Here is a 25,674-nt window from a genome sequence, read left to right on the forward strand (position 1 = left end):
GGGCCATTCTACATGACCTCTCGATCCAGCCATGAGCTTTTTGATGGGGATCCCAGTCACGTGAAGAGTTGGAAAAATTACTTCTTCCTTATCTAACCTCCCAAAGAGTTGACTTGTTCCCCGGAGAGGTACCCTACCTTCACCAAGCATAAGCTTTCCAAGGATTTCAAGAAAGATAAGACATATCTGCGCATAATGAGTATATTAGGATAACGATGCTTTAGTGTTCCCCAACTCTTATCTGAAGATCTCATGTGCTATGCCGGGTTAAGTTCAGCAATAATTAAGCTGAAGGGGGACGTTGGTAGCTATTTTTATCTTTTCACACATCTTGTTTCGTTTATACTTATTATGCTCTTTGATAACATCATCATCTGGTTCATTGTTTTTATTCGCAGGTACTAGAGTCATGAATGTCATATTTCTCCAGGAGCTTGCGAAGAATGGGAAGGCTGGGGGTTCATCATCAGCACCCCAAAAGCCAGTTATACCAGCAGCCACGACAAACATGAAGGGAAATTGATCTACTGGTGCGAACAAACCTGCTGTGTCACCTACCACAATGAAGAAAAAGGCAGGCTGATCCTCATCCACCCAGAAGCGAGCCTCCTCCCCACCTCCTCAGACAAAGTCCCCTCCGCAGTCTGGAAAAAATAAGACAACCACAGGTTCGGGCCCATCAGTCTAATAGAAGGGTAAGCGAAAATTTCCGAGATCTCAATCACATCGGCTTCTTCTCAAGAGGTGTCCAGATCAGATGATGAACATCCTTCTGGGCCCGTGATACATCCTTTGTATACCCTGGAATCAGTTATTGTTGGACAAGGTCTCACTCACATTGCTCAAAAGCTATTATATGAGCTCCCTTCCCACGCAGAGACAGCATTTCTTGAGTTCACTGAGATAGTTTGATCTTGCCCGCCGGACGTGCAATAGTTTCACTGGGGTATATTTCTCCCTTTAAAACTTAACTCAAAGTTCAATTTACGATTGGTTTTATTCATGTTCTCTCATTTTCGTCTTCTTTATTCAGGGCATCATGTATCTAGGGGAGTTGGTTGAGCGCGCCGACGTTATCAGGTCTAACGCCTGCTACGATTTACGCAAGGGTAAGGCTCTTCGCGACCAGCTTCAAGCGATTATTGATGAGGTGAAAGCGACACATGCTAAGGAGATTTCGAAGTCCCAAGCTCAATATGATGAGCTTCTTAAGAAGAAATAGGAGAAAGAGGAGGAGCTTCAGCGACTAAGAGAAGACCAGACAAAAGAAATCCAAAAGTTGAAGGAATAGTCAAAAAATTCCTGAGCTGAACTAGCACAAGTCCGCAGGGACCTTAAAGACGCCAAGGCGCAACATGTGAAAGAAGCCTTATCATTCAAGGAAGAATTCCTCAAGTCTGAAGAGTTCAACGAGATTTGTGGTCTGAAAGCTTTCCATTACTTGGAGGTGTGTTTCGATGATGCATTCGACCTCTTCAAGACTCACGGCTACCCTCCGACAAGCACTTCCACCGACTCCATCAGCCTTGAGGACTTCGTAGCGAGTCTCCCTCCTGACCTTTAGATGACGTTCCTTTACTTATGTTGTTTTCTCATTGATGCAGATGATGTATGCCTTCGGACCGTATTTGTCATACACTGCACTGCTTTACTTTCTGTACTGTTATGTGATTATGGATTTTACGACGCTTATATTTGGCTATCTCTTTTTGCACATTTTTGGTATGAGACTCACTTTATGCTACATTGAGTATCTTGCGTTTGAACATATTGCTTCTTCTGGGTTTATCTCCGATGTTTGGAACCATTGGGTAAATAAAATCGGCTAGAATGTGAGCTTATCAAATCTATCTCCCTTTCGTCACATCTTTTCTTCTGTCATGCTTAACTTAGCAAATAAAATCTAACTTTTGATTTCCTTTCTTCTTCTCTTCTACTAGGCATAGTCTAAGTAGGTAAAATATGATTTTCAATCTCCCACCACTTCTCCTTTACTAGACGCAGCCCAGATAATAAAAGTTTCACTTCCTCACTCATGACTCATCTGCTAGGCGATGGCTTAGCAGGAAAATAAAAGTTTTACTTCCTCACTCTGACTCATCTGTTAGAGGATGCCTTAGGAAGAAATAAAAGTTTCACCTCCTCACCCTCTGACTCCTCTACTAGGCGGATGCCTTAGCACTAAAATAAAAATTTTAATTCCTCACCCTGACTGATCTACTAGGCGACGCCTTAGCGGGAAAATAAAAGTTTCACCTCTTCACCTTCTGACTCCTCTATTAGGCGATGCCTTAGCAGTAGAAAAATTAAATTTTCAATCTCCCAACCTCTTCTTCTCTACCAGGCTCAGCCTCAGTAGGTAAAATTTAATTTTCAGTCTCCTCTACTAGATACAGCTGAAGTAGGTAAAATTTAATTTTACTTCCTCTCAACTTTTCTCCTCTATCAGGCGCAGCCTAAGTAGGTAAAATTTAATTTTTTCTCTCCCCAACTCTTCTCTCTACCAGGCGCAGCCTAAGTAAAATTTAATTTTTCTTCTCACCAACTATTCTCCTCTACTAGAAGCAAGCCCAAGTAGATAAAATTTAATGTTTTCTCTTCTCAACTCTTTTCCTCTACTAGGCTCACCCCCAGTAGATAAAATTTAATTTTCAATCTCTTAAACTCTTCTCCTCTATTAGGCTCAACCTCAGTAGGTAAAATTGTTTTTCAGTCTACTCAACTCTTCTCCTCTACTACAACTTTTCTCCTCTACTAGACGCAGTCGTAGTAGGTAAAATTTAATTTTTATTCCCCTCAACTGTTCTCCCCTACTAGGTGCAGCCTAAGTAGGTAAAATTTAATTTTTTCTATCTCCAACTCTTTTCTTCTACTAGGCGCATCCAAAGTAGGTATAATTTAATTTTTCCTCTCCCCAACTTCTTATCCTCTACTAGAAACATCCCAAGTAAGTAGACTTTAATTACTATTATCCTCTACTAGGCGCATCCCAAGTAAGTAGACTTTAATTACTCTTCCAATCCAATTTCAGCCGGGAGCAGTGCCTCATTACCATAGACTAAACTGAATGGAGTTTCTTTTGTTCGTTTGATCCTTTCCTTGGAGTGTTTCGATATGCCCACAAGACACTTGGTAGTTCATCCACCCAATTGCCCTTAGCGTTGCCAAGCCGAACCTTTAGACCTTGCACTAGTGTTTGATTAGTCACCTCGACCTGCCCATTAATCTGCGGGTAAGCTACGGAGGTAAAGACTTGTTGGATCTTCATCACTTTACACCATGCTGGGATCTTAGCTCCCTAGAACTTTCATCCATTATCGGATATCAGTCTTCTAGGCACCCCATATCACACTATACTCTTCCACAAGAATTTTAAAACATCATTCTCAGTGATTCTCGGCAAAGGCTCTGCTTCCACCCATTTCGAAAAATAGTCCACTGATACCAACAGAAACTTCTTCTGAGCAGGAGCTACAGGGAAAGGTCCCACAATATCATTTTCCCACCAGTCAAAAGGACAAGCAGCTATGATAGTTTTCATCAGCGCGGTTGCCTGGTGATGCAACCGAGCATGACGTTGACAACTATCACAGGACATCACTAACTCTTGGGCATCATGCAACACTGAGGGCCAACAATAACCTGCGAGCAGCACTTTCCTTGCCAAAGAATAAGCTCCCAAATGATTTCCACAACATCCCTCATGAACTTCTCGTAGCACATAATCAGTTTCTTGATAACTCAAGCATCGAAAGAGCGGCCCTACAAAGGATCTTCGTTATAACACTCTTCGATAACTCGACACTTTATCTTCAATTTACGAGCTTCCCTAGAGTCATCAGAAATCTTTCCAACCTTCAAATAACCATTTATAACAGTTCTCCAATCTTCTTCTTCATGTTCGACTGCAGGAAAACTCGTGTGGGGTGTGAGTTCGACATGAAATACCACATCTCTAGTCTTCCAACTTCCCATTGTCCCGGCCATTTTGGCTAGAGTGTCCGCCTTTTCATTTCTTTCATGGAAATCTGCTCAAACATGACCTCTGTGAACTTCTCTCTAACCATTTTCACCTCTCGAGCATACTCGATAAATTTTTCATCTTTCACATCATATACTTCCTTCGTCTGCTGCGATACCAATTGTGAGTCAGAAAAAACAAGTACTCGGGCAGCTCCCACATTCCTATCTGCCCGGAACCCTGCCAACACAGCCTCATACTCTGCCTCATTATTAGATTCCCGAACATTCAACCTTACAGCCAACTTCACTTCATCCCCAGCCGGCGAAATCAGTACCAACTCCACCCCACTTCCATCCTTTGAAGATGAACCATCCACGTACACCTTCCAATGGCCCTCATCCTCGTGATGTACAATTTCTGCCAGGAAATCGGCTAAGGGTTTTGTTTTGATAATTGTTCTTGGCTCATACTGGATATCATACTCTCCCAGCTCAGTAGTCCATTTAACCAAACGACCTGGACATATCTAAATGAGTTAGGATCCTACCTAATAGACTGTTGGTGAGCACCACAGTTGGATAAGATAGGAAATATGGTCTCAAGCATCTCACTGTCATTACCAAAGCCAAAGCCAACTTCTCCAACCCTGAGTACCTTATCTCTGCCCTTTTTGAGTGCATGTGAAACATAGTAGACATGTTGTTGAGTTGATCCCTCTTGCTTGACAAGAACCGAACTCACAGCTCCTTCGGTGGCAGATAATATACCCATAAAGGCTCACTGTTGTCGGTTTGGCCAGGACATAGAGCTCAGCAAGGCACTTTTTCTATTCTTCAAAAGTCTTCTCACAATCCGGACCCCATTCAAATTTTTACGTCTTACGCAAAACTCGGAAGAGTGGTAAGCTTTGATGAGCAGACCTCGAGATAAACCAAACCTCCCCGTCAGTTGTTGAACATCCTTGGGTCCTTGAGGGGAAGCCATATCTTGGATAGCTCGGACCTTCTCGGGGTTAGCCTCAATTCCTCTCTCTGTCACCATATAACCCAGAAACTTCCCACTCCTCACCCCAAAGATACACTTCTGAGGGTTCAACTTCATCCCATAGAACCTGAGGGTGGAAAAGATTTCCACTAAGTCAGGTATGAGCTGGGTTGAGTCGCTTGATTTCACCATGATATCATCAACATATAATTTGAAATTCTTCCCCACCTGCTCAGAAAATAATTTTTCCATTAATCGCTGATATGTGGCTCCATATTTTTGATTCCGAAAGGCATGACCACAAAACAGAAGGTTCCTTCAGAGGTAATAGAACTCATTTTATCTCGATCCTCCATGGACAAGGGGATTTGGTGGTACATCTGATAAGCATCTAACATACACAAATATTGATGACCAGCCGTGGAATCTACCAACTGATCTATTCGAGGCAAATGATAGCAATATTTAGGGCACGCCTTATTAAGATCTCTGAAGTCCATACACATCCTCCACTTCCTCAAACTCTTCGGCACTAGGATGACATTCGATAGCCAAGTAGGAAATTACAATTCTCGAATATACCCAGCACTAAGCAACTCTCCTACTTTTTTTTATAACTTTATCTTTCTCGGGCCCGAAGAGTCTCTCCTTCTGTTTCACCGGATGAGCATTCGGCAAGATATTCAATCGATCATCTGCAACATCCAGGGTCGTCCCTGTAAGCTCTTGAGCTGACTAGGTGAAGATGTTGAGATTAGCCTACAAACAAGTAATGGGTTCTTCTTCAACCCTTGGTTCAAGGTCAGAGGCTATTCTGAGCGTCTTCTTCTCGGACCCCAACGCTATAATCTCAGGCTCTTCATCCACCACCTTTTGAACCTCCTTCTTCACTATGGGTAACATGTTTCTTCCTCTCCTGTTCATGTTAACCTCCACCCACGCTCTCTTTCCTTCTTCCTTAACTACCCATTAATAACACCGACACGCAACTTTCTAGTCCCCACACAACACTTCAATTCCGTTTCTCAGCAGAAACTTAAGCTTCTAATGATAAGTGGAAACTACAGCTCTAAAATCCTTTACGGCTGACCGTCCTAGATTTCCATTATACGATGACGGGATGTCCACCACGATGAAGGTTACCATCTTCGTTACCGCCGAGGATCATTCCCCAATGGTAAGGGAAAAACTATCTCACCCATCGACGATATGACATATCCTGCAAACCCATATAGGGAAGTAGAGACCAGATCAAACTCAAATCCTTTCAGCTTCATTTGATCCAACGTGCTTTTGAAGAAGATATTCACAGAACTTCTATTATCAATAAAGATCCTTGCCACATCGTAATTGGCAATGGTAGCTGTCACCACCAATGCATCGTTATGTGGAGCCACAACACCTCGAAGGTCTTCCGGCCCGAAGCTAATGACATGATCTTGCGGTTAGTCTGAACTCCTAGATATCTCGAAATTCTCCAGCCTTCTTCGTGCGCCTTCCGAGCTCGCTAGGAGTCTCCATCAACAGCACCCCCCGAGACCATATGAATCATTCCTCTCGTATGAAGGTTGTCCTCGATCATTCTACTCCTTGGATCGTCAGGATCCCGAGGGACATTTGACCCCGCTCTTCTCTTCTCTGCTAACCAAACCTCTGATTGATCCATGGAGGGCCTCGACCTCCCTTAGGGGACGGGCGAGGCCTCGGTCGACTCCAGGATGAGGATCCTTCTTGTCTGTCCAGTGGAGGCAATCTAGATCCGCTACTCAACCCTCTACGACTTGTCCCACCTCCCATCTGATTCTCTCACCTCCATCACCTTGTCATGATTCCTATTCAGAGGAACATGGGATGAGAATTATCATCTGCCTCTAGCTTTATCCTCATCTCTCTCACTCGCGCCTCTCCTTCTACCTCATCTTTATGTTCCCTCAACTCTACTTCTCTCAGGCCTCTGCCACATCCTCTTGTGTCGTTGGGTGTTTTCTAGATTTATATAATTTTTCGCCCGAGCTAAGAGATCATCATAGCTCAATTGAGATTTCTTGACCAACGATTTGAATAATTCTCCTCCTCTCAGCCCTTGGGTAAAGGCAGTTATCATGATGTCAGGGGTAGCCACTGATATCTCTAGCACGGCATGGTTGAAGGGCTGGATGAATTCTCGCAAAATTTCAATTTCTCGCTGCTTCATCACGAACATGCTCAAGTAATTTTTCTGGTGTCATTTTGCTACTAGCAAATCGGTGCAAAAAAGCAGTGGAAAAATCCTCGAAAGACCGTATAGAGTTGGCATGTAGCATATTGAACCACTGTTGGGCTGATCGCACCAACGTGCCCAGGAACACCCTGCACCTAACAACATCTGAGTACTCATGTAACAAAGCCGCATTCTCGAATCTTCCCAAGTGTTCTTCTGGGTCAGTCATCATACTCTCCCACAATTGATTGTCTAAAACTTGGGGAAGTCTTTCTTCCAAAATGGAGGGGGAAAAATGACTCTTTTTCTTGAGAGCTTGAGTTTTGTTTCCCAATCGGTGCCTCAACATTCATATCTCCCTCAACATCTCCTCCATCTCCGGATTCTCCCCACTTGGGAGAGGCCACGTCTCTTCAACCCTGCTTTGATTACCCTCAGCATTCTCCTCTCGTTCCTGGCAAATGGCATGTTCTACGGCAAACATAGACTCTTGATTCTTCTTCATGGCCTCGTCTACTGTCTTGTTAATGAATTGTCCTAACTATTCTAGGGTCAGGTTCCCCACATTCTCTCAGGACGAGGTTGATCGGCTCTAACGCCCCAGATTCGACGACTGTGCTCACTGTATCAAGACGAGTCTTTCCAGCGTGCTTATGTCCTCACTCACACGTACCATAGGAAACTTCTCAGGAGGTCACCCATCCCAAAATTGCCCCAAATCAAGCACGCTTAACTTTGGAGTTCTTATGTGATGAGCTACCGAAAAAAAGATTCACCTTCGTGATATGAGTAGTACAAATCAAATCTTTTAAGCCCTCTTCAACTGTACTGTCCATTACATTGGACAGTCTCGGAATCCCTCTCATTCTCGTGTGGGTCGGTTCATTCATGTTCCCTCCACCTAGAAGCCTGCCAGGAGCCGCTCATTGTCCGTGCAACTGATGGCACCGGCGATCACCCCCCGCTCTCTTCGGCCCCGGGCCTCACATGCCCACCAGCTTCCTCTTGGTTCGTCCCCGAACCACACCGTACTAAGAGAGGTCGGCTCTGATACCAACTGTAACGCCCAGATTCGACGACTGTCCTCACTGTACTAAGACGAGTCTTTCCAGCGTGCTTATGTCCTCACTCACACACACCCTAGGAAACTTCTCAGGAGGTCACTCATCCCAAAATTGCCCCAAGTCAAGCACGCTTAACTTTGGAGTTTTTATGTGATGAGCTACCGAAAAGAATATGCACCTTCGTGATATGAGTAGTACAAATCAAATCTTTTAAGCTCATCTTCAACTGTACAGTCCATTACATTGAACAGTCTCGGAATCCCTCTCATTCTCGTGTGGGTCGGTTCATTCATGTTCCCTCCACCTAGAAGCCTGCCAGGAGCCGCTCATTGTCCGTGCAACTGATAGCACCGGCGATCACCCCCCGCCCTCTTCGGCCCCGGGCCTCACATCGGCTCTCGTCTCAGGACGATGTTGTTCAGCTCTCATCCCAGGACGAGGTTGTTCATGTCTCATCTGAGAACGTGACGATACCGAGTTAGTTTTTCTGCTTCCTCTCCGGCATACCATATCTAGTCTAATCTCAAACTTCCTACAGACGATGCCAAGGGATGCTCACTGAAAATTTAGGGCTCGGTTCTAGCATATGAAACTAGTACGAATGAAGGCCTCGAACTTTCTACAGACGATGCCAAGGAGATCGTTAGAAGGAGGCCGGGAGGGTGTCTCGGCGTAGCCCCTCCGATGCTCAAGTCAGATACTGCGAATAGAGTGAGAGAGCAGCTACGGGTGCAGCTGAAATCAATATAGTGAATGCCTGAATTGGACGCTCAAACATGGTATTTATAAAAGGATACATGGGTCTGTCATGGGCCTTCCATCTTGACTAGAGATGGGCCAGAGGTCCAAAATCTGGTTTGAGCCTAATTTTGATGGGCTCAATCATAGGGTATCAATAATTAAGAACATGCACCGAAAGAAGCTCGGAATATTTCACTTCCAAAAGCTTAGGAATGAAACTTCATCTCTGCTTACAAGTAATTTATTTAACAAAAGTTTCATAGTAGATTTTATAAGTTATCCAAATGTTTGTACATGAGTTGAAAAATTAGAATGATATATGATCAAATCGTGTCATATCTTACCACTGTATAAGAGCACCTACATTGGTGTTGTGGTAATACCAATGTGGGTGGTTAATCACCCATCTACTTGTGCCAAATAATTTAGACTTTCAAATATTTCTTATTTTATTATTTTTAATTAAAGACGAGCACATCCCATTATTTACATATATTATATATTTTATATATATGTATATTATTTAAACTAAAATAGTAACAGCTAGTTTTACTAAAAAAAAATTAAAAATTATTTTAACGATTATTTAAATTTTGTAAATAAATTGAAATTGAATTTATTTAATGTAAAATAAAAATAAGATGAATAAGTGGACAGATGGACTTACAAATAATTAGTGTTAATGTTAAAATAAATTTAAGAGAATATATGTGTTAAGATAATGATTATATAGCATGTAGACACCACATTTTTGATGAGATGGTGTGTAGTATAACAGTAAAGAATATAGATACCCTAAGGCATTGTTTGGTGTGCATGATAAGGGGGGATTGATTGTTAATCCTTCACTTATCATGTGTTTGGTGTGCATGATTAAGATTGTGATAGGCCCGTTCAACCCGCACCCGGCCCGCACATATGCATTATTATCCTCATGTGGGTGATTATATAATCCTTTGGGGGAGAAGGGATTATGTTTAATTAATTTAAATTTTTCTTTAATATTCTAAAGTTTAAAATAATTATAGATTCAAAACATTTAATAATATTTAAATATAATTTTTAATTTAACTAATATTATAAATAATTTAGTTATTATTGATCATATTTTTTATTATTATATTATTTTTAATTGTAATAGTATAATTTTTATTAACCATTTTTTATTATTCAAATTTGTATTAATATTTTAATTATCACAATAAATGCATATTTATATTATTATCAAAATTTAATTATTTTTTATAATATTAATCGAGTTTTTAGTTTTTTTTTTCGAAAATTGGAATTAATGAAAGTTCAATAATTAATATAATATTTAAATTTTATTTATAATTTTTAAAATCAATTAATTCTAGATATTTTATTTATTTATTCAATCATTTTAAAAATATATTACTAACTAATATATGATGAGGGCATTTTAGTAAATAGTTAACAAAAATAATCAAGCAAGTTAAACTCATGCCAAACATCATATAATTTATCATCATGTATTGTGTATCCTTACTTTTTATTTTATAATCACTATTATTATATATCATTTACTTATCCTATCACACGAACCAAACGGTGCCTAATAGTACAATGAATTATCTTATAAGATTGAAAAATACTACTATGGTGTTTTCAATAAATTCCCAGGACATTACAAATCGAGGACATCAAATAAATCGAGTTGCAGGTGTATTAATTAGCTCGTTGATATATGATAAGTAAAACAAGTATACATTCCCTGGATGTTATCCCTCTTTGTCTGTAAAAATATGTATGCTCAGATATGCTTTCTATTTAAATGATACTGAATTTTCCTTAAAAAAAAAATATCGATTTGTTAATTGTATTATTTAGAAAGACCATAAAATATTGATTCCCACCAAAAAATAAATAAATAAAATTTTGAAGATAGAAATATATTGTTCTGTTAATCTGTTGAAATTACTACATAACAAGCGAATTACCAAATGAGATGTGCTGTAAAATGAAGCAAGATTCCAGGAAAAAAAGAAAGAAAAACTAAAATATGTAATCCATGATCAACAGAAAATTTCAAGCTACACTTTTGACAAACTAAATTCAATAGATATAAGTATAATTATAGAACCCACTATTTCACCTACATGATAACTACAACAGATGCTCAGAATTTACGGGGCAGGAATTGGAAATCTGAAGCACAAAATTCATGTTTGTTTCATCTGATAAGCTTTAACCATACATTTGAGCCACGAGAGACCTTTTTAATGGTGGTCAACTGCTCTTCATGTTGCCTCGTGATGAGAAGTGCGACTAGTGATTGCATCCAACCATTGCATTCGAGTGAAGAGACAGACATTGACCTGTGTACATTAAAAATCAAATCACTAATCAACAAAATCGTGTCAATAAAACATTTCGAATCAACGAACCAGAACACGAACAAGAGATAGCCATGATCCTGTTAAAACTGAGTAAATGAACCAGGAAACATACAGGGTTTCGCAAAACATACATGTAAAATATTATCAAGGCAATAATTGTATAAAGGGATCCAGAATTTTACTGCTGAAATGCACCGTCTTAAATGATCTTATTTCTTATTTCTTCCAGTTTCTTTAAAATCTCCCCCGGAGTTCTATCCAGCTCATCAGCAACTTTACGTTGCATATCCATGGGCAAGGTTGGGAATTGTTCACACAAATCTCCGTCTATAACATCCTGCAATTGCACATCTTTATTCTGTCAAAACTGAGATATAATATTGAAAAAAAATGCAATTATGCAACCCTGTGGAGCAGCGTATATTCCTCTTACCAACTGGCGGAGATATAATAGGAAAAAAACAAATGCAGACGAAGTAAAGAACAAAACACTTCAGATACTGCAACTAGCTAAATGATTGGAATGCAACTTCAGATATGTTTCGTTACTCGACAAACAGTCATATAGCTAAATGCATGTCACTGATGTGGATAACTAACTGCATAGCTCATAGCCTAGTGCGACTCATTTCATAAATGAGCCCTAAAAACCGAAATCGAGGACTTCAGACTTCAAATTATAACTTCCTCAGTATGGCCCTATTCTAGTCGATCAGCTCCATCTATAGCTCTAAGATCAAACAGTTCATCTCTGCATACACATGTGCCTAATACCAATTTCCCTCCGACCACCAACCATTTCCCAGAAACAAAAAACGTTTGGGTACATTTTGTAGAATAATTGGAAACAGGGTAGAGTCGTAGCACATTTTCATGGATAAATCAATATTAAGAACCCCCACCTTCACGGGAAAATAGGATGATCTGTACGCAATATGGTCTCTGCCACACAAAGGTGGGTGCTCCTGCCGCATGTGCATCTCCAGATGAGAGAAGAAGTCAACATCATCACGTGATGTAAATGGAAGGAATGCCCCCAAACCACCCATTACAGTCCCATATATGATGCACTCTCCACCTCCGGGAATCAGAGATGCTTTCTGCAAGCAAGTGACCACATCACCAATGTGAAATTGAACTATTTCCTCTACTTTATTCGGTGCTCCATTCAACTTCCCCTGCTCCCACTTTATCTTACCACCAGTGGGGTCTTCTTCAATCTCATCTGACACATCCTGTGGCAATCGGACAAAGTAGATATTTCCAAATTTGTCTGCACCAGCCACGGTGTCGAAGTCGATATGCTGAGCAGCAGTAAGCCATCTTGGAACAGTGTCATCAGCAAATATATATAATTGATTCTCATCACGTCTGTACTTGCAGTAGTGAAACGACTGAAACAATTGAACCGGATCAGATCATAAACACTTAGAAATTAGAATACGAGGTTGGAAAAAAATAACATTGATGACACTGATCAAACTTAGCATATTGTGAACTATTAGATTTGGAATCAGAACCAGGTTACCAGATGTTAAGGCTCAAAATCATGCCCGGCATGAAGGTAGACATTGTCACAAACTACACAGTGAAAAAATTTAGGACAGCATTTCTTAAAACAGTTTTTTATTAATAGGTATTCTCAGTTGAACAACTCAAAAGATCAAAATGAAAATTACACCTACCACCCCCGACCTCGAACGCACACCCACACAAAGAGCTTCTATTTGGTGAAAAAAGGTTTAAGCTACTGGGTGATCTTAAAAAAATTGGTAAGATAAATAAATATGTAGGAAATTTAGTGCACTATACATCAATGCCCACAAAAAGAACATTATAACACTTGTACAGTGGATTCTTATTCCATGAACTATCAGAATTCTTTGCTTTCCATCGGTTCTTTTATTCAACTTGATTAGTATGGAATCTTGATTTGACGATATAAGGCAAGATATTGTTTTGTAATGATAGAATTGGATTTACTTTTACAGTTCTTTGATTCGTCTTTAAAATACTAAATATATAAATTATTTGTAACTAGAGCATCTCTAACCCTCCAACCAAAAACTAACCAAATGATTAGGTAAACCAAAATGTTCGTTTTCAGAACTGTATCTGCATCATATTATTATTCATTAACGTCTTTCAAAAAATGCTGCTTCAACTATAATTCAGCGAATGATGCCACATTAACAATCAGTCACCAAATTTCATATGAGAAGCTCTTACAAAAAACAGAGCAGTTGCAAGAAATTTGAATTGTGTTAATATATTTTGTTAACGGGCAAGTTCTAGAGTTCTTTTCATCCTAAGCAAATAACTGTTCATCTGTCATTGAACTTCTCAAATAAATAAAAAGATTACAAGCTCATATTTAAATATACAGTCACTACTCAAAATGAAGAAACAATAGATTCAGCATCAGAAGATCATTCGTGGCATTCAAAATGTTAGCTTGAAGTTATGCAATCAAGGAAAATACCTCTTGCATGTCCCCAACATAAATTCGATCGCGATAGGTTTGGATGGAAGTGATTGTGTTGGGGAATAATTTATTCTCACACTTTCTAAGCAACCTCCTTTTCCCTAAATCATACAATCTAAGTACAGGACCAATCCCAGCGAGCAATCTTCCTTGGAATTGGCATAATGCGAGAGGTATACCGTCCACTTGTGTCTTGTGCAAAAGCTCGAGGACTTTTCCATCTTCTTTAAACCTATATACGTGAATATATCCAGCCTCGAAGGATCTTTTGGGCCAAAACTGAAGACCTTTTGCCGTTCCAACAGCCAAAAGTGTTCCATATTCCTTATCGTGGAAATTCACAGAGCACATGCTGAACGCAGCTTCATTATCCTGGAGCTCTAGCAGACAGGTTGTTAAAGCTGACCTAGGATCCATAACTCTAATGCAGGAAACCCACTTTCCAGCTTCCGCCTTCGGATATCCATACTGCTCATCAGAAAGTGGATCATTGTTTTCCTCATCATCACCATTCTCCATCTGCTCTATGTTTCCATTTTCCCCCACTCCAGAAGACACGAAGGACTCCTTTTTTGCAGCTTCGCGCTCTTCTGCAGTGAATGCTCCCTGATCGCTCTCAATTATTACCAACAGCTTCCTTTTGGGTTGAACTAAAAATTTCCTAGGAGTATACCTCAAGGGTATTGCTGTTTCATTAAAAGATTCTCCAAGTCTTTCAATAGTAAAAATCCTTAATGCATCCCCAGCGACAGCAACAACACCTTCTGCACACTGATCCGATGAAAATGAAGCAGCATATTCAAGAGTCTCATATGACAATGGTGTGAGAAGGAAATGTCCTTGGTGTATATAACCTAGCCAAGGTCTACTTGACAAGCAAAGCATAGCTCTTCGTCCTCTCACAATTATAGAAAACAGCTTTGGTGCTCTAAGTCCTAAGAACCGAGATCGGGCATCTGACAGCTGTCCAGTCACCATATCCACTACTGTCCTGAATAAAACTCCATTTTGTAGACCAGCATTCAAAAAGAGGCTTGCAGGGTGGTCAGCCCCATCATCACCTCCACTAGAAGCCTGAACTTCAAGAAATAGGAGAGATTCCGGAGGTGATGAAACACTTTGCAAACTTAGTATCTGCATACAGTCGTCAGGATCCAAAGACAAAATGCGAATGGTGTTATCATAAGATCCAACAGCAAGAAACCGTGATCTCTGTCTTCCTTCAGGGATAGGAGAAATATCCAAACAGGCAACATCTCCTGACATTTCATGCTTCTCAACCTCCATCAACTGACCAGTCATGTCAACTTCAAAATATATAATTTCCCCTCCACTCAATGCAATGACAACTTGAAGTCTGTTAGACCCAACCTTAACAATTGTTCTCTTTCCTGGAGTTCTCCACTCATTAATACGCCCATCTTCCCTGATATGCCTAATACCACTGGGATGCACTTGCATCAAAGAATCGTCGCCAATCAAAGAAACAGCAAGAGAAGGTGTTGTATCAAGAAACCCACTGTCGCTTACTTCTTCAACAGTCTCACCAATGGAAAGCACGAGAGTGGCGTTTGCAAAAGAGACAACAATATAGGCATCAAATTCATCATTGACATTCTTTTTGACAGTCCACACAGCACTTGGAACACCAGGCAACTGTGATACTGCCATTTCACTAATAGCCAAACCAGGTCTCAAAACACGGAGTGATGAACGAGGACCCCGCCCACAAAGTGAAAATATCTGAGGAGTTTCTTCCTCGAATAGATTAGTGACTTTCATATCCATCATTGGCATCAGACTCTCAATTTGGTCTATCCTAAGTAGATTCTTCAGTTTTCTAGGCTGGAAAAACACAGGCTGAAAACCTTCTTCTGTTTCCATCAGTGTAGCTGATGATGCCTCCACATCTGGATCATCTCCTATCGCCTGAAATTGATACAAGGCATGGTTCCCAAACTCAGATGCAGCAAATAGAAACCCTGACTTCAAGACACACAAAGATGATGTGACAGGAATAGTATCAAAATATTTTATCTTCAACTCTTTTACTCTGTCATTCTCGTGGTCCAACGTCACTTTAAACATATCCCCATACTCAGTTTGCAAGAGGAAGAAAAACATGGATTTCTGCTTATGCATAGCAGCTGAGACGATCAAAACCCCACGCTCAGCCGGTAAGTCCTCACGCCTCGGAATCACCGCTCTGACATCTGGATGCCCTTGATTCTTATATATGACAAAATTCTCTGCACACACAAGAACACCACTTGGACCATCCCCACCACCAGGCACTGTGACAAGCATATTAGCACCATTATCGACCTGTTCAGACCATTTCCTTGAAACATGGTTAAGACCCAAATCCAACTCATAAAAAGTCAAATGCTTCTGCGCCTCGTTGGCCGCTTGACCAGTGGGGTCCTGGTCAGCCTCAGAATAATCCAATTCTATAGCTGCAAAGACTGGGTTTTCAAACCCACAATCTACCCCGCTAATGGAATAACAAATAGTGTGGCTCTTATGTGCCTCTAGAGGCGATGAAATAGTCAATCTAGCTACCGTATCCCTATTCAAAACATAAACAAGCTTCTGCTTCTCGCAAGCACCAATCATCACAGCTCTACCCTTAGGGTCGATGGCCGAATACTGACCGGGGACAATTCTACGGCACCCAGATTTCCCAAAAGTTTCCTGATGGATTTTATCAAATGCGTTCTTCTCTTTGTTGTATTCAAGGATTACGATGCGCCCAGAATCAGAGCCAACAACAATGTAATCTTTTTGCGCTCCAGTGAGGCGAAATTGAGATAGAGAGCGAATAGCGCCAAAAATTTCAACAGACAGAAGAGACTGTAGCTTACCATTGTCGTCGGGTCGCAGGAGGTCGAGTACTTTCCCACGCGCCACCACAATTTCTTGTGATTTCCCGCCAGAGAAGCTTCCATTGATGGCACAGATGATGCCTGTAGCTTGTTGAAGAGTTAGGCTGTACAGGTACATGGTGATTGTTGAAGCCCCTGAATTATGTGAATCGGAGTGGGTTTAAGAAACCCTAATTTTGGGGTGAACGGGGGAGGGAAGGGTTTTTAAGTTTTAAATACAGTTGCCATTTTACATTTCCCCAGGCAAAATGAGAGAGTTGTGTGTTCTAATTTAATAAAAGGGAAAGATATAATTTCGTCTTTCTTAAATTCAACTTAAATTAAAAATTCAACTCATACTCCATCAAATTAAAAATTCAATCCAAATATAAAAAACTTAATCTAAACTCTACCTAAATGAAAAACTCAACTCAAACTTGATTTAATGATGAAAAACTCGACCCCAATTTAAATATAAAAATTCAACTCAAATTCCACCCAAATGAAAAACTCGAAGCAAATATAAATACTCAACCCAAACTTCACTCAAATGAAACATTCAACTCAAACTCGACCAATGATGAAAAATTAGAGTCGAACTCAATTCAGTGATAAAAATTCGACCCGAAAATCGACTAAATGATAAAAAATTAGACTCAAACTCGACTCAATGAAAAAATTAAACTCAAAGTCAACCCAAGAAATCTCATGGTTTTATATATTTTATTGCGTAAAAGATTAAATATTGATAGATTGACTTTGTGGTAAGATAATTTTCTGTAAAATTGTGTATGAGTTTGATCTCATCCATTCAGAACAAGTTGATGTCATTTTTTTTACACAAAATTAAGAGTGAAAAAGACTAAAATGTTTTCAAGTCCACTCTATTTGACTCAATGTAAAAAGTCGTACTCTTTTTAAATTCAAATAAAGTGGTGGAGAGTCATATATATTTTAATGAACCTTCGATATGCATACAATCAATTTTCAAATGAAAAACTCTGAGCACATATAAAAACTCAACCCAAACTTCACTCAAATAAACATTCAACTTAAACTCGACCACTGATGAAAAATTAGAGTCGAACTCAATTCAGCGATAAAAATTCGAGCCGAATATCGACTCAGTGATAAAAAAAAATTAGACTCAAACTCGACTCAATTAAAAATTTAAACCCAAGCTCAACCCAAGAATTCTCATGGTTTTATATATTTTATTGCATAACAGATTAAATATTGATAGATTGACTTTGTGGTAAGATGATGTTGGGTGCAATAATTGTCCATGTTTGGTAGAGCGATCGAACCATGGTGCTTGAGCTGCTATGTGGTTTAAAAGATTTGAGTTGCACCATTACCACTAGCTATAGCTTTTGGTAAAGCGACAAAAGCTCGGTCCTACAATTGGTATCAGAGCAAAAGTCACGGGTTCGATTCTCATTGATTGTAAGGAGTGCAATTATTGGGAGGGAGATTGTTAGGTACAATAATTGTCCCTACTTGGTAGAGCGATTGAACCGTGGTGCTTGAGCTGTTGTACAGTTTAAAATATTTGAGTTGCACCATTACCACTAGATATAGCTTTCGGTAAAACGGCAAGCGCTCAGTCCTACAGATGATTTTCCGTAAAAATTTTGTTTGAGTTTGATCTCATCCATTTCGGACAAGTTGATGTCAATTTTTTTTTAAACAAAATTAAGAGTGAAAAAAACTAAAATGTTTCAAGTCCACTCTATTTGACTCAATTTAAAAAGTCGTACTCTTTTTTTAATTCAAATAAAGTGGTGGAGAGTCATATATATTTTAATAAACCTCGATATGCATGCAATCAATTTTCAAATTAAAAACTCGAAGCACATATAAAAAGTCAACCCAAACCTCACTCAAATGAATCATTCAACTCAAACTCGACCAATGATGAAAAATTAGAGTCGATCTCAATTCAGTGATAAAAATTCGACCCGAATATCGACTTAGTGATAAAAAAATTAGACTCAAACTCAACTTAATGAAAAAATTAAACTCAAGCTCAACTCAAGAATTCTCATGGTTTTATATATTTATTGCATAAAAGATCAAATATTGATAAGATTGACTTTTTGGTAAGATGATTTTTTGTAAAAAAAAAATTAAAAAAAATTAAAAGTGAAAAAGACTAAAATGTTTTTAAGTCCACTCTATTTGACTCAATGAAAAAAGTCGTACTCTTTTTTAATTCAAATAAATTGTTGGAGAGTCTTATATATTTTAATGAACCCTCGTCCATTTCGAACAAGTTGATGTCAATTATTAATCGAATGTTCGGATTTTGGAAAGCAACAAATTCAATTAGGTTCCATGACGTTAAATGTTGGTTAATTTTTATTTTTTAAGGAGAGTGAAATATTCAGACAGCACAAGGTGAAGCAATTTAACAGAAAGCAAAGTAAAAGGTAAAAAAAAAGAAGAGAAATTCTTATAGAAAATCTAAATCTATCTAAAAAAACTAATAACTCATGGAAACCAAATCAAGAAGAAAATTTGTTTTGCTGAGAATCACTCGGGACAAATACAGGAAGCTGGCCTCCCCGCTGAGATCTACCCTGCTGATAGTAACTCGACATAGTACCTCTTTGTGGGGCAGTAGTCGAAGCTGAACTTTCAGTCCTCGTCCCTCGATTCAACGGTTCTTTAACCAGCGGACCACCAAAGAATATAGACTGACCTGTGTATGTAAGCTCTGTCGTGGGACCTTGGGAGGAAGAACCAACACTACGTGTTGCAGCAGAGACGAAACGCCCCAATTCTGGATCCCAATATACTGAGGATTTCGAGTTTTCCACAAGATTTGTGTTGCTTTTCCTCAGAGGAGCTCGTGGTACGTTTTCTTGAATAGTTGTAGCTGACAGAGGGGACTGAGCAGTGGAAGATTGATAGATCGGGTTAAAATGGTCTAGGTTTGAAGCACGCTCGACCAGTGGAGATGGAGTAAGATTCAAGGCAAGGGGGCTGCTCAAGTTACTGACACTAGGACCACATGTATCCATATCATCCCTGCTTGCTCGACTTGGGGGATAAGAGCCCTTGGATGAAGATAACCTAGACATCCCGGCTTTACTACTTGCCTCGTAATATCCTTGCCTTGTGCTAGTTGGGCTGCTTTTACCACTCACCGTGGCACTAGATAAATGATCAGCATCATACCGATGATGTTTTGAGTTTACTGGGCGTAAAATGGATGATGAAGCTCTGGCCTTAGCACCGGCTTTAAGCGCCTCGTTCGAGTCCAGTTTTGCTAGTTTCCATGCACTGATTCTGATGGGACGATGCAAACTTCTTTTACCCCTGTCTGACAGTGGAGCATCAGGATCAAGTGTGGAAGGTAACCGTCCAGGCTCAAGATGATGAATAATTTCATTCTGGAAAGTAGAATGCAAGAAACACGATGTTGAAATTTCGAAGGCAACGGGCTAACAGAAATCTCAGGCGTAACATCGAGTGGAAAACAAGAATTAGAGGCAAGAAATGTAATATAAGACGCAACAATGCCAGATTCCTGAATACCAATTCCTATCATTAGCATTACCCAATTAACTCGAGAGTTAAAATGCAGATCATTTCGACAATCACCTTTTTTTATCAGGACTAAAATGCTTTCAAATGGCTAAACAATTTGTCAGAAAACAAGTATTCTAAAGTACAAGATAAGAAGTACAATATATCAGTGAGTGTTTGATGCAAATGGAGAAGTGCATTTTATAAATCGATGCATAGGTTTTTGAGACATTAATGTTCAAATACACACTTACCGAGCTTGAACAAACAGCTCGATACAAAAAGCTGAAACTATGGCAACCAATGGTACAAAATAAATATTTTTCAGTCGGCAATGGTTGAATTTCATGCTTACTGAACATGACCTGGACCGAATGCCTTTGATTAAAATACCATATGAATACACTGTAAATTTCAAATTAAACTTCTTTACAGACAAGACATAATAAGCATGCAGTTAAAAGGAAGGAATAGCCATCAATACCTGATGATCCATAAATATTCTAGGTGGTGTACACCAAGCACCTCTATACTGCAAGCCCTTTCCAACCGAGCTTCTTCCACTAATAGCAGTCACGGCAGAACTAGTTGGTGAAGAAGGAAGACTTTGTTGATCTCCTCCATCTTGGGAGGGTTCAGGAGGTTCACTTTGTGTCCTCATAGCAACGACATACTCATATGTCGTGAGGCCCTGAAGCACAAATATGGTTATAGCTCTAGAATTTCTGTTTTGGTCTCACAAATGATTGTATCTAATACGTAAACACACTCATAGAAGAAGACAATTGTGGGAAAACGAAAGGAGAAAAAAAGCAAGTAAACTTAAAAGCACACCTTTCGAATAAGAATGACGTGGAAAAAAAATAATTCTCCCAAAGGCACAGTGGCAAGAAAAGAAAGAGCTGTACATATAGCCTGAGGCAGAAAAATATAAATCTATTAGTTAAATGTCAAACAAAATCCAGTTGGAATGAAATGCATTTTATCGGGCACAGAAAATAAAAAACACCATAAACTAGCGATATCGTGATTTTTTTTTTTTTTGGGTTTTGAAGAAGAGATGTCATAATTTTGAAACCATACAATGAGCCTTCTCCTGAAAGCAAAAATATGAGAAACGGTGAGTCTAGGAAGCGCATTAGATACATATTCCCTAGACAACCGACTCTTTATAAAATTATAAGATTAACATATTTCCTAATTTAATTCAATAGATAAATCCAATTAGTATTAATTTTCAAACATGAATTTCTATCTTCAAGATCATGTTACAACCATTCTAGGTAAACATTCTACCTACAGAGAGCACAAAAGTAAAATGATATACCACTACAGTAGCAAATGGTGGGCGAGAAAATCCATCCCCAAGCCTGTTGATAATTTGATTTTCAGTAGCTTTCTGATTAACAAAACAGCGGACAAGGACAGTGATGCCCACAGCACATTCAAACACAAGCTGGACCAAAAGCACGCGACCATCAGACAAGACATAGAGAAGGGTCAGTCAGCACACTGATGCCTAAGCAAGTCAACCAACTAGAATCCAGTAAAAAGTTTACCCAGACAAGGCTTGCAGCCATCAGACATACAAATGTGAAATAGTTCTTTCTACCCACGCAATTATTCAGCCACTGCAAGAAATAGAATATCCTAAAATCAATCAACCATGCCAAATGCCAAGGTGACAGTTACCATAAATCGGCGCAAGAAAATAATGCCCGTTAAAGCAAAAAATCTTTCACGTAGGAAGATCTCTCTGATGTCCAAATTTACCTGGTGCACAACTGCACATGTATGTGTTCATTAATGTCTAATTTTGGATTGAAGTTCATACTTACACGGCAATGATGATCAAATCCATCAACACATTTGTCACAGCTTCTGCAGTGTTTGCTGAACTTACGCACCTAGGAATGAAAAGAAACCGAAAGCTATCAGATCCATCAACTAGTTAAGCATTTCATTATTTCATTCGAACTACAGATAAAAACAACATACAAGGAGGGAAACGGCAAATAAAGAACAACTAGATAAACGGTGATAACAGGATTGGAAAAATTCTCCACTAAAATTTTCTAACTGCTTCAGCCCATCTTTAAGGAAATTGGAAAGATTGGAGGTCAAAGTGAAGGTCTAGTGGGTGTCCTGAGTCACTGAGACTTTGAGTTCAATTTAGTTTCACCCAGAAGGTATTATTGCCACACATAATATTGCTCGGAATACACAATTATTTTTTTAAGAGCGGGAGATAGGCAGCGGTAACTACTACAACTCAGAATATGTTCAAAAACATACGAAATTGTACATTAAAATCTCCAGAACTCCGCTAGTTACAGTTAAGTAATATGAACCAGTAGGACATAAAAACATACAACTCGATAATCTGGTCATCCATCTTTTAATCTATAAAGGTATCATCATAAAAGCTGAGGATTCCTTACTCTTAAAACTTCATACTTTGGATAGTAAGCTTTTATCACATAACATATTCATGTAAAACCAACAAGTTCCCTTCCTCTCATATTATTTTTATTTTTGTGTGTTCACTTTGTGGATACCAGTGTTGAAAATTTTGAGCATACAGCCAGTCTGTCTGTGCATAAATGCAAAAGCAAAAATGAATTCAGATGAAGCAACATTGAAACAGGTCGGTTAAATATAACATTGATACTCTAACCCAAACTAAATGACACTTTAAATGGATGTTAAGTGTTGCACCATTTCGTTTGTGCAGCAGCTATCTACTAAAATCTATCAAAGAAATTGAAGCAAATATTTTAATGCAATTGATTATTTTAGTGTTACTTGTAAAGCCAAAGAAAAGCTTGTGGAGTGAGGGTTCAGGTATTAGAGGGAACTGGGGAGTAACTGACAATTTCATGTTGTCCTTAAGTGTTGACAGGGGGTGATTGGTTTCCTCCATGGGCATGGACAGGGGTCACACTATCCAATTGTATTGCAAAATCTTAACACAGGTCGAAAATTGATTTCTACATTGGGCTCCAGAATGAACTTCTGCATACAGGTAATCTTTTTTTAAAATGGATAGAGACCTCAGCATTGCACAACGTGCAGAACAAAGCATCCTCATCATCGTTTTCTTCCTGTAGATAACCTTCATCCTTGCGACAGTCCTCCTTCACAAGAAAAGCACAGAGGCAACCTCCAAGTATTGAACAGCAACCTTTATCTTTTGTGTAAGATTTTCCTTCATTCTTATGTCCTACTTTACTCAGATCCTCAGTCGTAGAAAAATTACCTAATCAATATAAAACCATCACCAAACAGAAGCCAAAGCTTATGGAATTGTTGATCTTGTAGCAGGATAAACACACATAATAACAACCTGGTGGTTGAGAAGAGAGCGAATGTTGAGAAATGAGATAGACCCAAAATTACTTTGTCAAGAAAAAGTGTGTCGTAAATAAGTCATCCTTCAAGGGCCACAGGCTAATTAAAATAAGATCAAATGAGCCAATGGATGGTGCATCCATCGGACTTTGATCACAAGTTTTGATAGTGGGTTTTGACACTTCTCAGAATAAGTTTCACTAAGATGACTTCAGCAGTAATCACTTACCAGTCAACTCTGTTCCATTATGTGATCCATAAGCTGATGTATCGTCGCCATCGATAAGAATTCCAGGATCAGCAGGATCAATAGCCGTGCACCTTGCATAAAGTATAAATACACAAAGTGCCTACGAATAACAATTAAGCATGATAAGAAGCATTTAGAGTCAGATTTTAATCAACTAACAACATAAGAGCTCCAATACACTTACCAGGAAGGAATAAATTCCTGTGGCTAAGTACTCATAGATGTCCTTTCCTAAAAAAGGAGCAAAGAATGCAAAGAATGCAACAGATAACAGGAAAAATACTGTTATAGCCACAACCTGAATTGGAAAGGAAATCGTGAAGAAATGGGCGAAAATTTTAGATAAAAAATGATATATTATCTTTATACTGAAAAGTCTTCCAATGTCATATAAAAAGTAAATAGTAAAATTTATAAATGTTTTACAGACCGAAGAAACTGTGCTCTAGAATCCAGATACGAAGGCAACAAATTATTACTTATTGAGAAATATAACCAATGGGGAAAATCCAATCTAAGTGTATATGTGCCTATGTATTGACTTAAGGAGACTGTAAAGCAAAAATATCGAAGACAAAAGTGATGCTGCTTTTCTTGTACTTATCACACAATCTGAAAACATGTCCATATAAAACCCCTCCCAACTCAAATTAAAAATAATTAACAAATATGTACATTCCATATAAAGTTATAATAAATTTAAAAAGAATGTATCTATCTTCGCAGGATTCTTTTATTTGTTCGTTGTATTCAAGAAAATTTATTATTAAACGATCGCTGTCGCAAAAGACAGACATTAAAGATTAGGGACAAAGCAAACGACGGAGCATCTATCACTGGCTATCAGAATAAGAGTCCATAAGACAAGGGCGACCCATTGAGCGAGCATCGGCCCTCACCTGTCCTAAAAAATTCAAGTTCTATGTAAGTTTCGCCTTTAAAATCCAAATTTTACGTAAGTTTTCCAACAAATAATCAAATCTCTCTAACCTCCGGTGACACCCGGGTCGTCCATGAGAAGAAACCAAATTTCATGAGCCAAACAACAATCAAGATGCATACATTGTAAGAAATCTAACATATCACAGCAGAAAACAGGATGAAAAAATTCAAACCTGAAACGAGTGAGCAGGCAGCTGCCATCCATGTCGCCTAGCCATCGATTACTGTAAAACCCAGAACAAGTCAACACCATTCACACTTCAAAACACAAAATCTGACCAATCTCCAGCAGAAAAACATGAAAATGTCTTCAAAATGAACAAGCGGGACACTGTTCACGTAAAAATAACAAAGTTCTCCATTTTTGTATCCATCAGTCACACGACTACCGAACCTACAAAGGATAATGGAGTAGTTCTAGAGAATCCAACGCTGACCCAGACGCTAAGAACCAAATCTGTTAAGACCCAACAAATGTTCTTGGTTTTAGGGTTCCTACATTTCGATTTGCCGATCAAAATGAGCTGAGTTGAAGAAGAAGAAAAGAGTAGACGGAACTTGTTTTCAGGGTTATAGTGATGCTGCTGACTTCGTGAATCCGTAGCCTTTCAGTGCTCCTGCATTTATTGTTTAATTAATAATTAATAATTTATAAATATAATTATTATCAATTAATGATGTTAAAATAATATCCACGCTTACATATTATTTTCACGAAAATCAGTGCACTGTCATTTCAAATTTTGATATATTTACGATGATATTGGCACAATTAGTTATTAATGTAGAAAATATATTTTTTTCCAAATTAAAATATATTTTTTTCCAATTCTCCACTATAATAATTTAAATTGTATATATAGTTTTGAATTTAATAATAATTTTGTAATTTATCATGAAAAATGTAAGTTTAACACAAAATTTTCCTTCCCTAA

At 38.8% G+C, this 25,674-nt stretch overlaps 3 protein-coding genes across 5 annotated transcripts; all 3 read right to left on the reverse strand.

Annotated features, from left to right (window-relative positions):
* Positions 1 to 3,992: 3,992 nt before the first annotated feature.
* Positions 3,993 to 4,735, reverse strand: LOC140831329 (uncharacterized). The gene is made up of 2 exons (XM_073195081.1): positions 4,585 to 4,735; positions 3,993 to 4,480 (listed from the first exon to the last, which is right to left on the reverse strand). The coding sequence occupies exons 1-2, from the start codon at positions 4,733 to 4,735 to the stop codon at positions 3,993 to 3,995; spliced, it is 639 nt and encodes a 212-aa protein (XP_073051182.1).
* Positions 4,736 to 10,963: 6,228 nt separating this feature from the next.
* On the reverse strand, positions 10,964 to 16,933 carry LOC140832854 (spliceosome-associated protein 130 A-like). 2 transcript variants are annotated; one of them, XR_012118170.1, is made up of 4 exons: positions 13,796 to 16,933; positions 12,216 to 12,707; positions 11,445 to 11,650; positions 10,964 to 11,292 (listed from the first exon to the last, which is right to left on the reverse strand). XR_012118170.1 is itself a non-coding variant. In XM_073197094.1 (4 exons), the coding sequence occupies exons 1-3, from the start codon at positions 16,799 to 16,801 to the stop codon at positions 11,513 to 11,515; spliced, it is 3,636 nt and encodes a 1,211-aa protein (XP_073053195.1). In that variant the 5' UTR covers positions 16,802 to 16,933; the 3' UTR covers positions 10,964 to 11,292; positions 11,496 to 11,512. The 2 variants fall into 2 exon arrangements, 1 of the variants encoding a protein (XP_073053195.1); XM_073197094.1 differs by having other exon boundaries at positions 11,496 to 11,650.
* Positions 16,934 to 19,141: 2,208 nt separating this feature from the next.
* Positions 19,142 to 25,341, reverse strand: LOC140832855 (protein S-acyltransferase 21-like). 2 transcript variants are annotated; one of them, XM_073197096.1, is made up of 10 exons: positions 24,913 to 25,341; positions 23,982 to 24,028; positions 23,777 to 23,897; positions 23,250 to 23,455; positions 22,035 to 22,103; positions 21,756 to 21,827; positions 21,524 to 21,652; positions 21,031 to 21,111; positions 20,681 to 20,887; positions 19,142 to 20,060 (listed from the first exon to the last, which is right to left on the reverse strand). In XM_073197096.1, the coding sequence occupies exons 1-10, from the start codon at positions 24,938 to 24,940 to the stop codon at positions 19,170 to 19,172; spliced, it is 1,851 nt and encodes a 616-aa protein (XP_073053197.1). In that variant the 5' UTR covers positions 24,941 to 25,341; the 3' UTR covers positions 19,142 to 19,169. The 2 variants fall into 2 exon arrangements, with proteins under 2 accessions (XP_073053197.1, XP_073053196.1); XM_073197095.1 differs by having other exon boundaries at positions 23,982 to 24,095.
* Between the last annotated feature and the right edge of the window lie 333 nt (positions 25,342 to 25,674).

This window comes from Primulina eburnea, chromosome 5, assembly GCF_022965805.1.
Source record: "Primulina eburnea isolate SZY01 chromosome 5, ASM2296580v1, whole genome shotgun sequence".
NCBI classification, from domain to species: domain Eukaryota; kingdom Viridiplantae; phylum Streptophyta; class Magnoliopsida; order Lamiales; family Gesneriaceae; genus Primulina; species Primulina eburnea.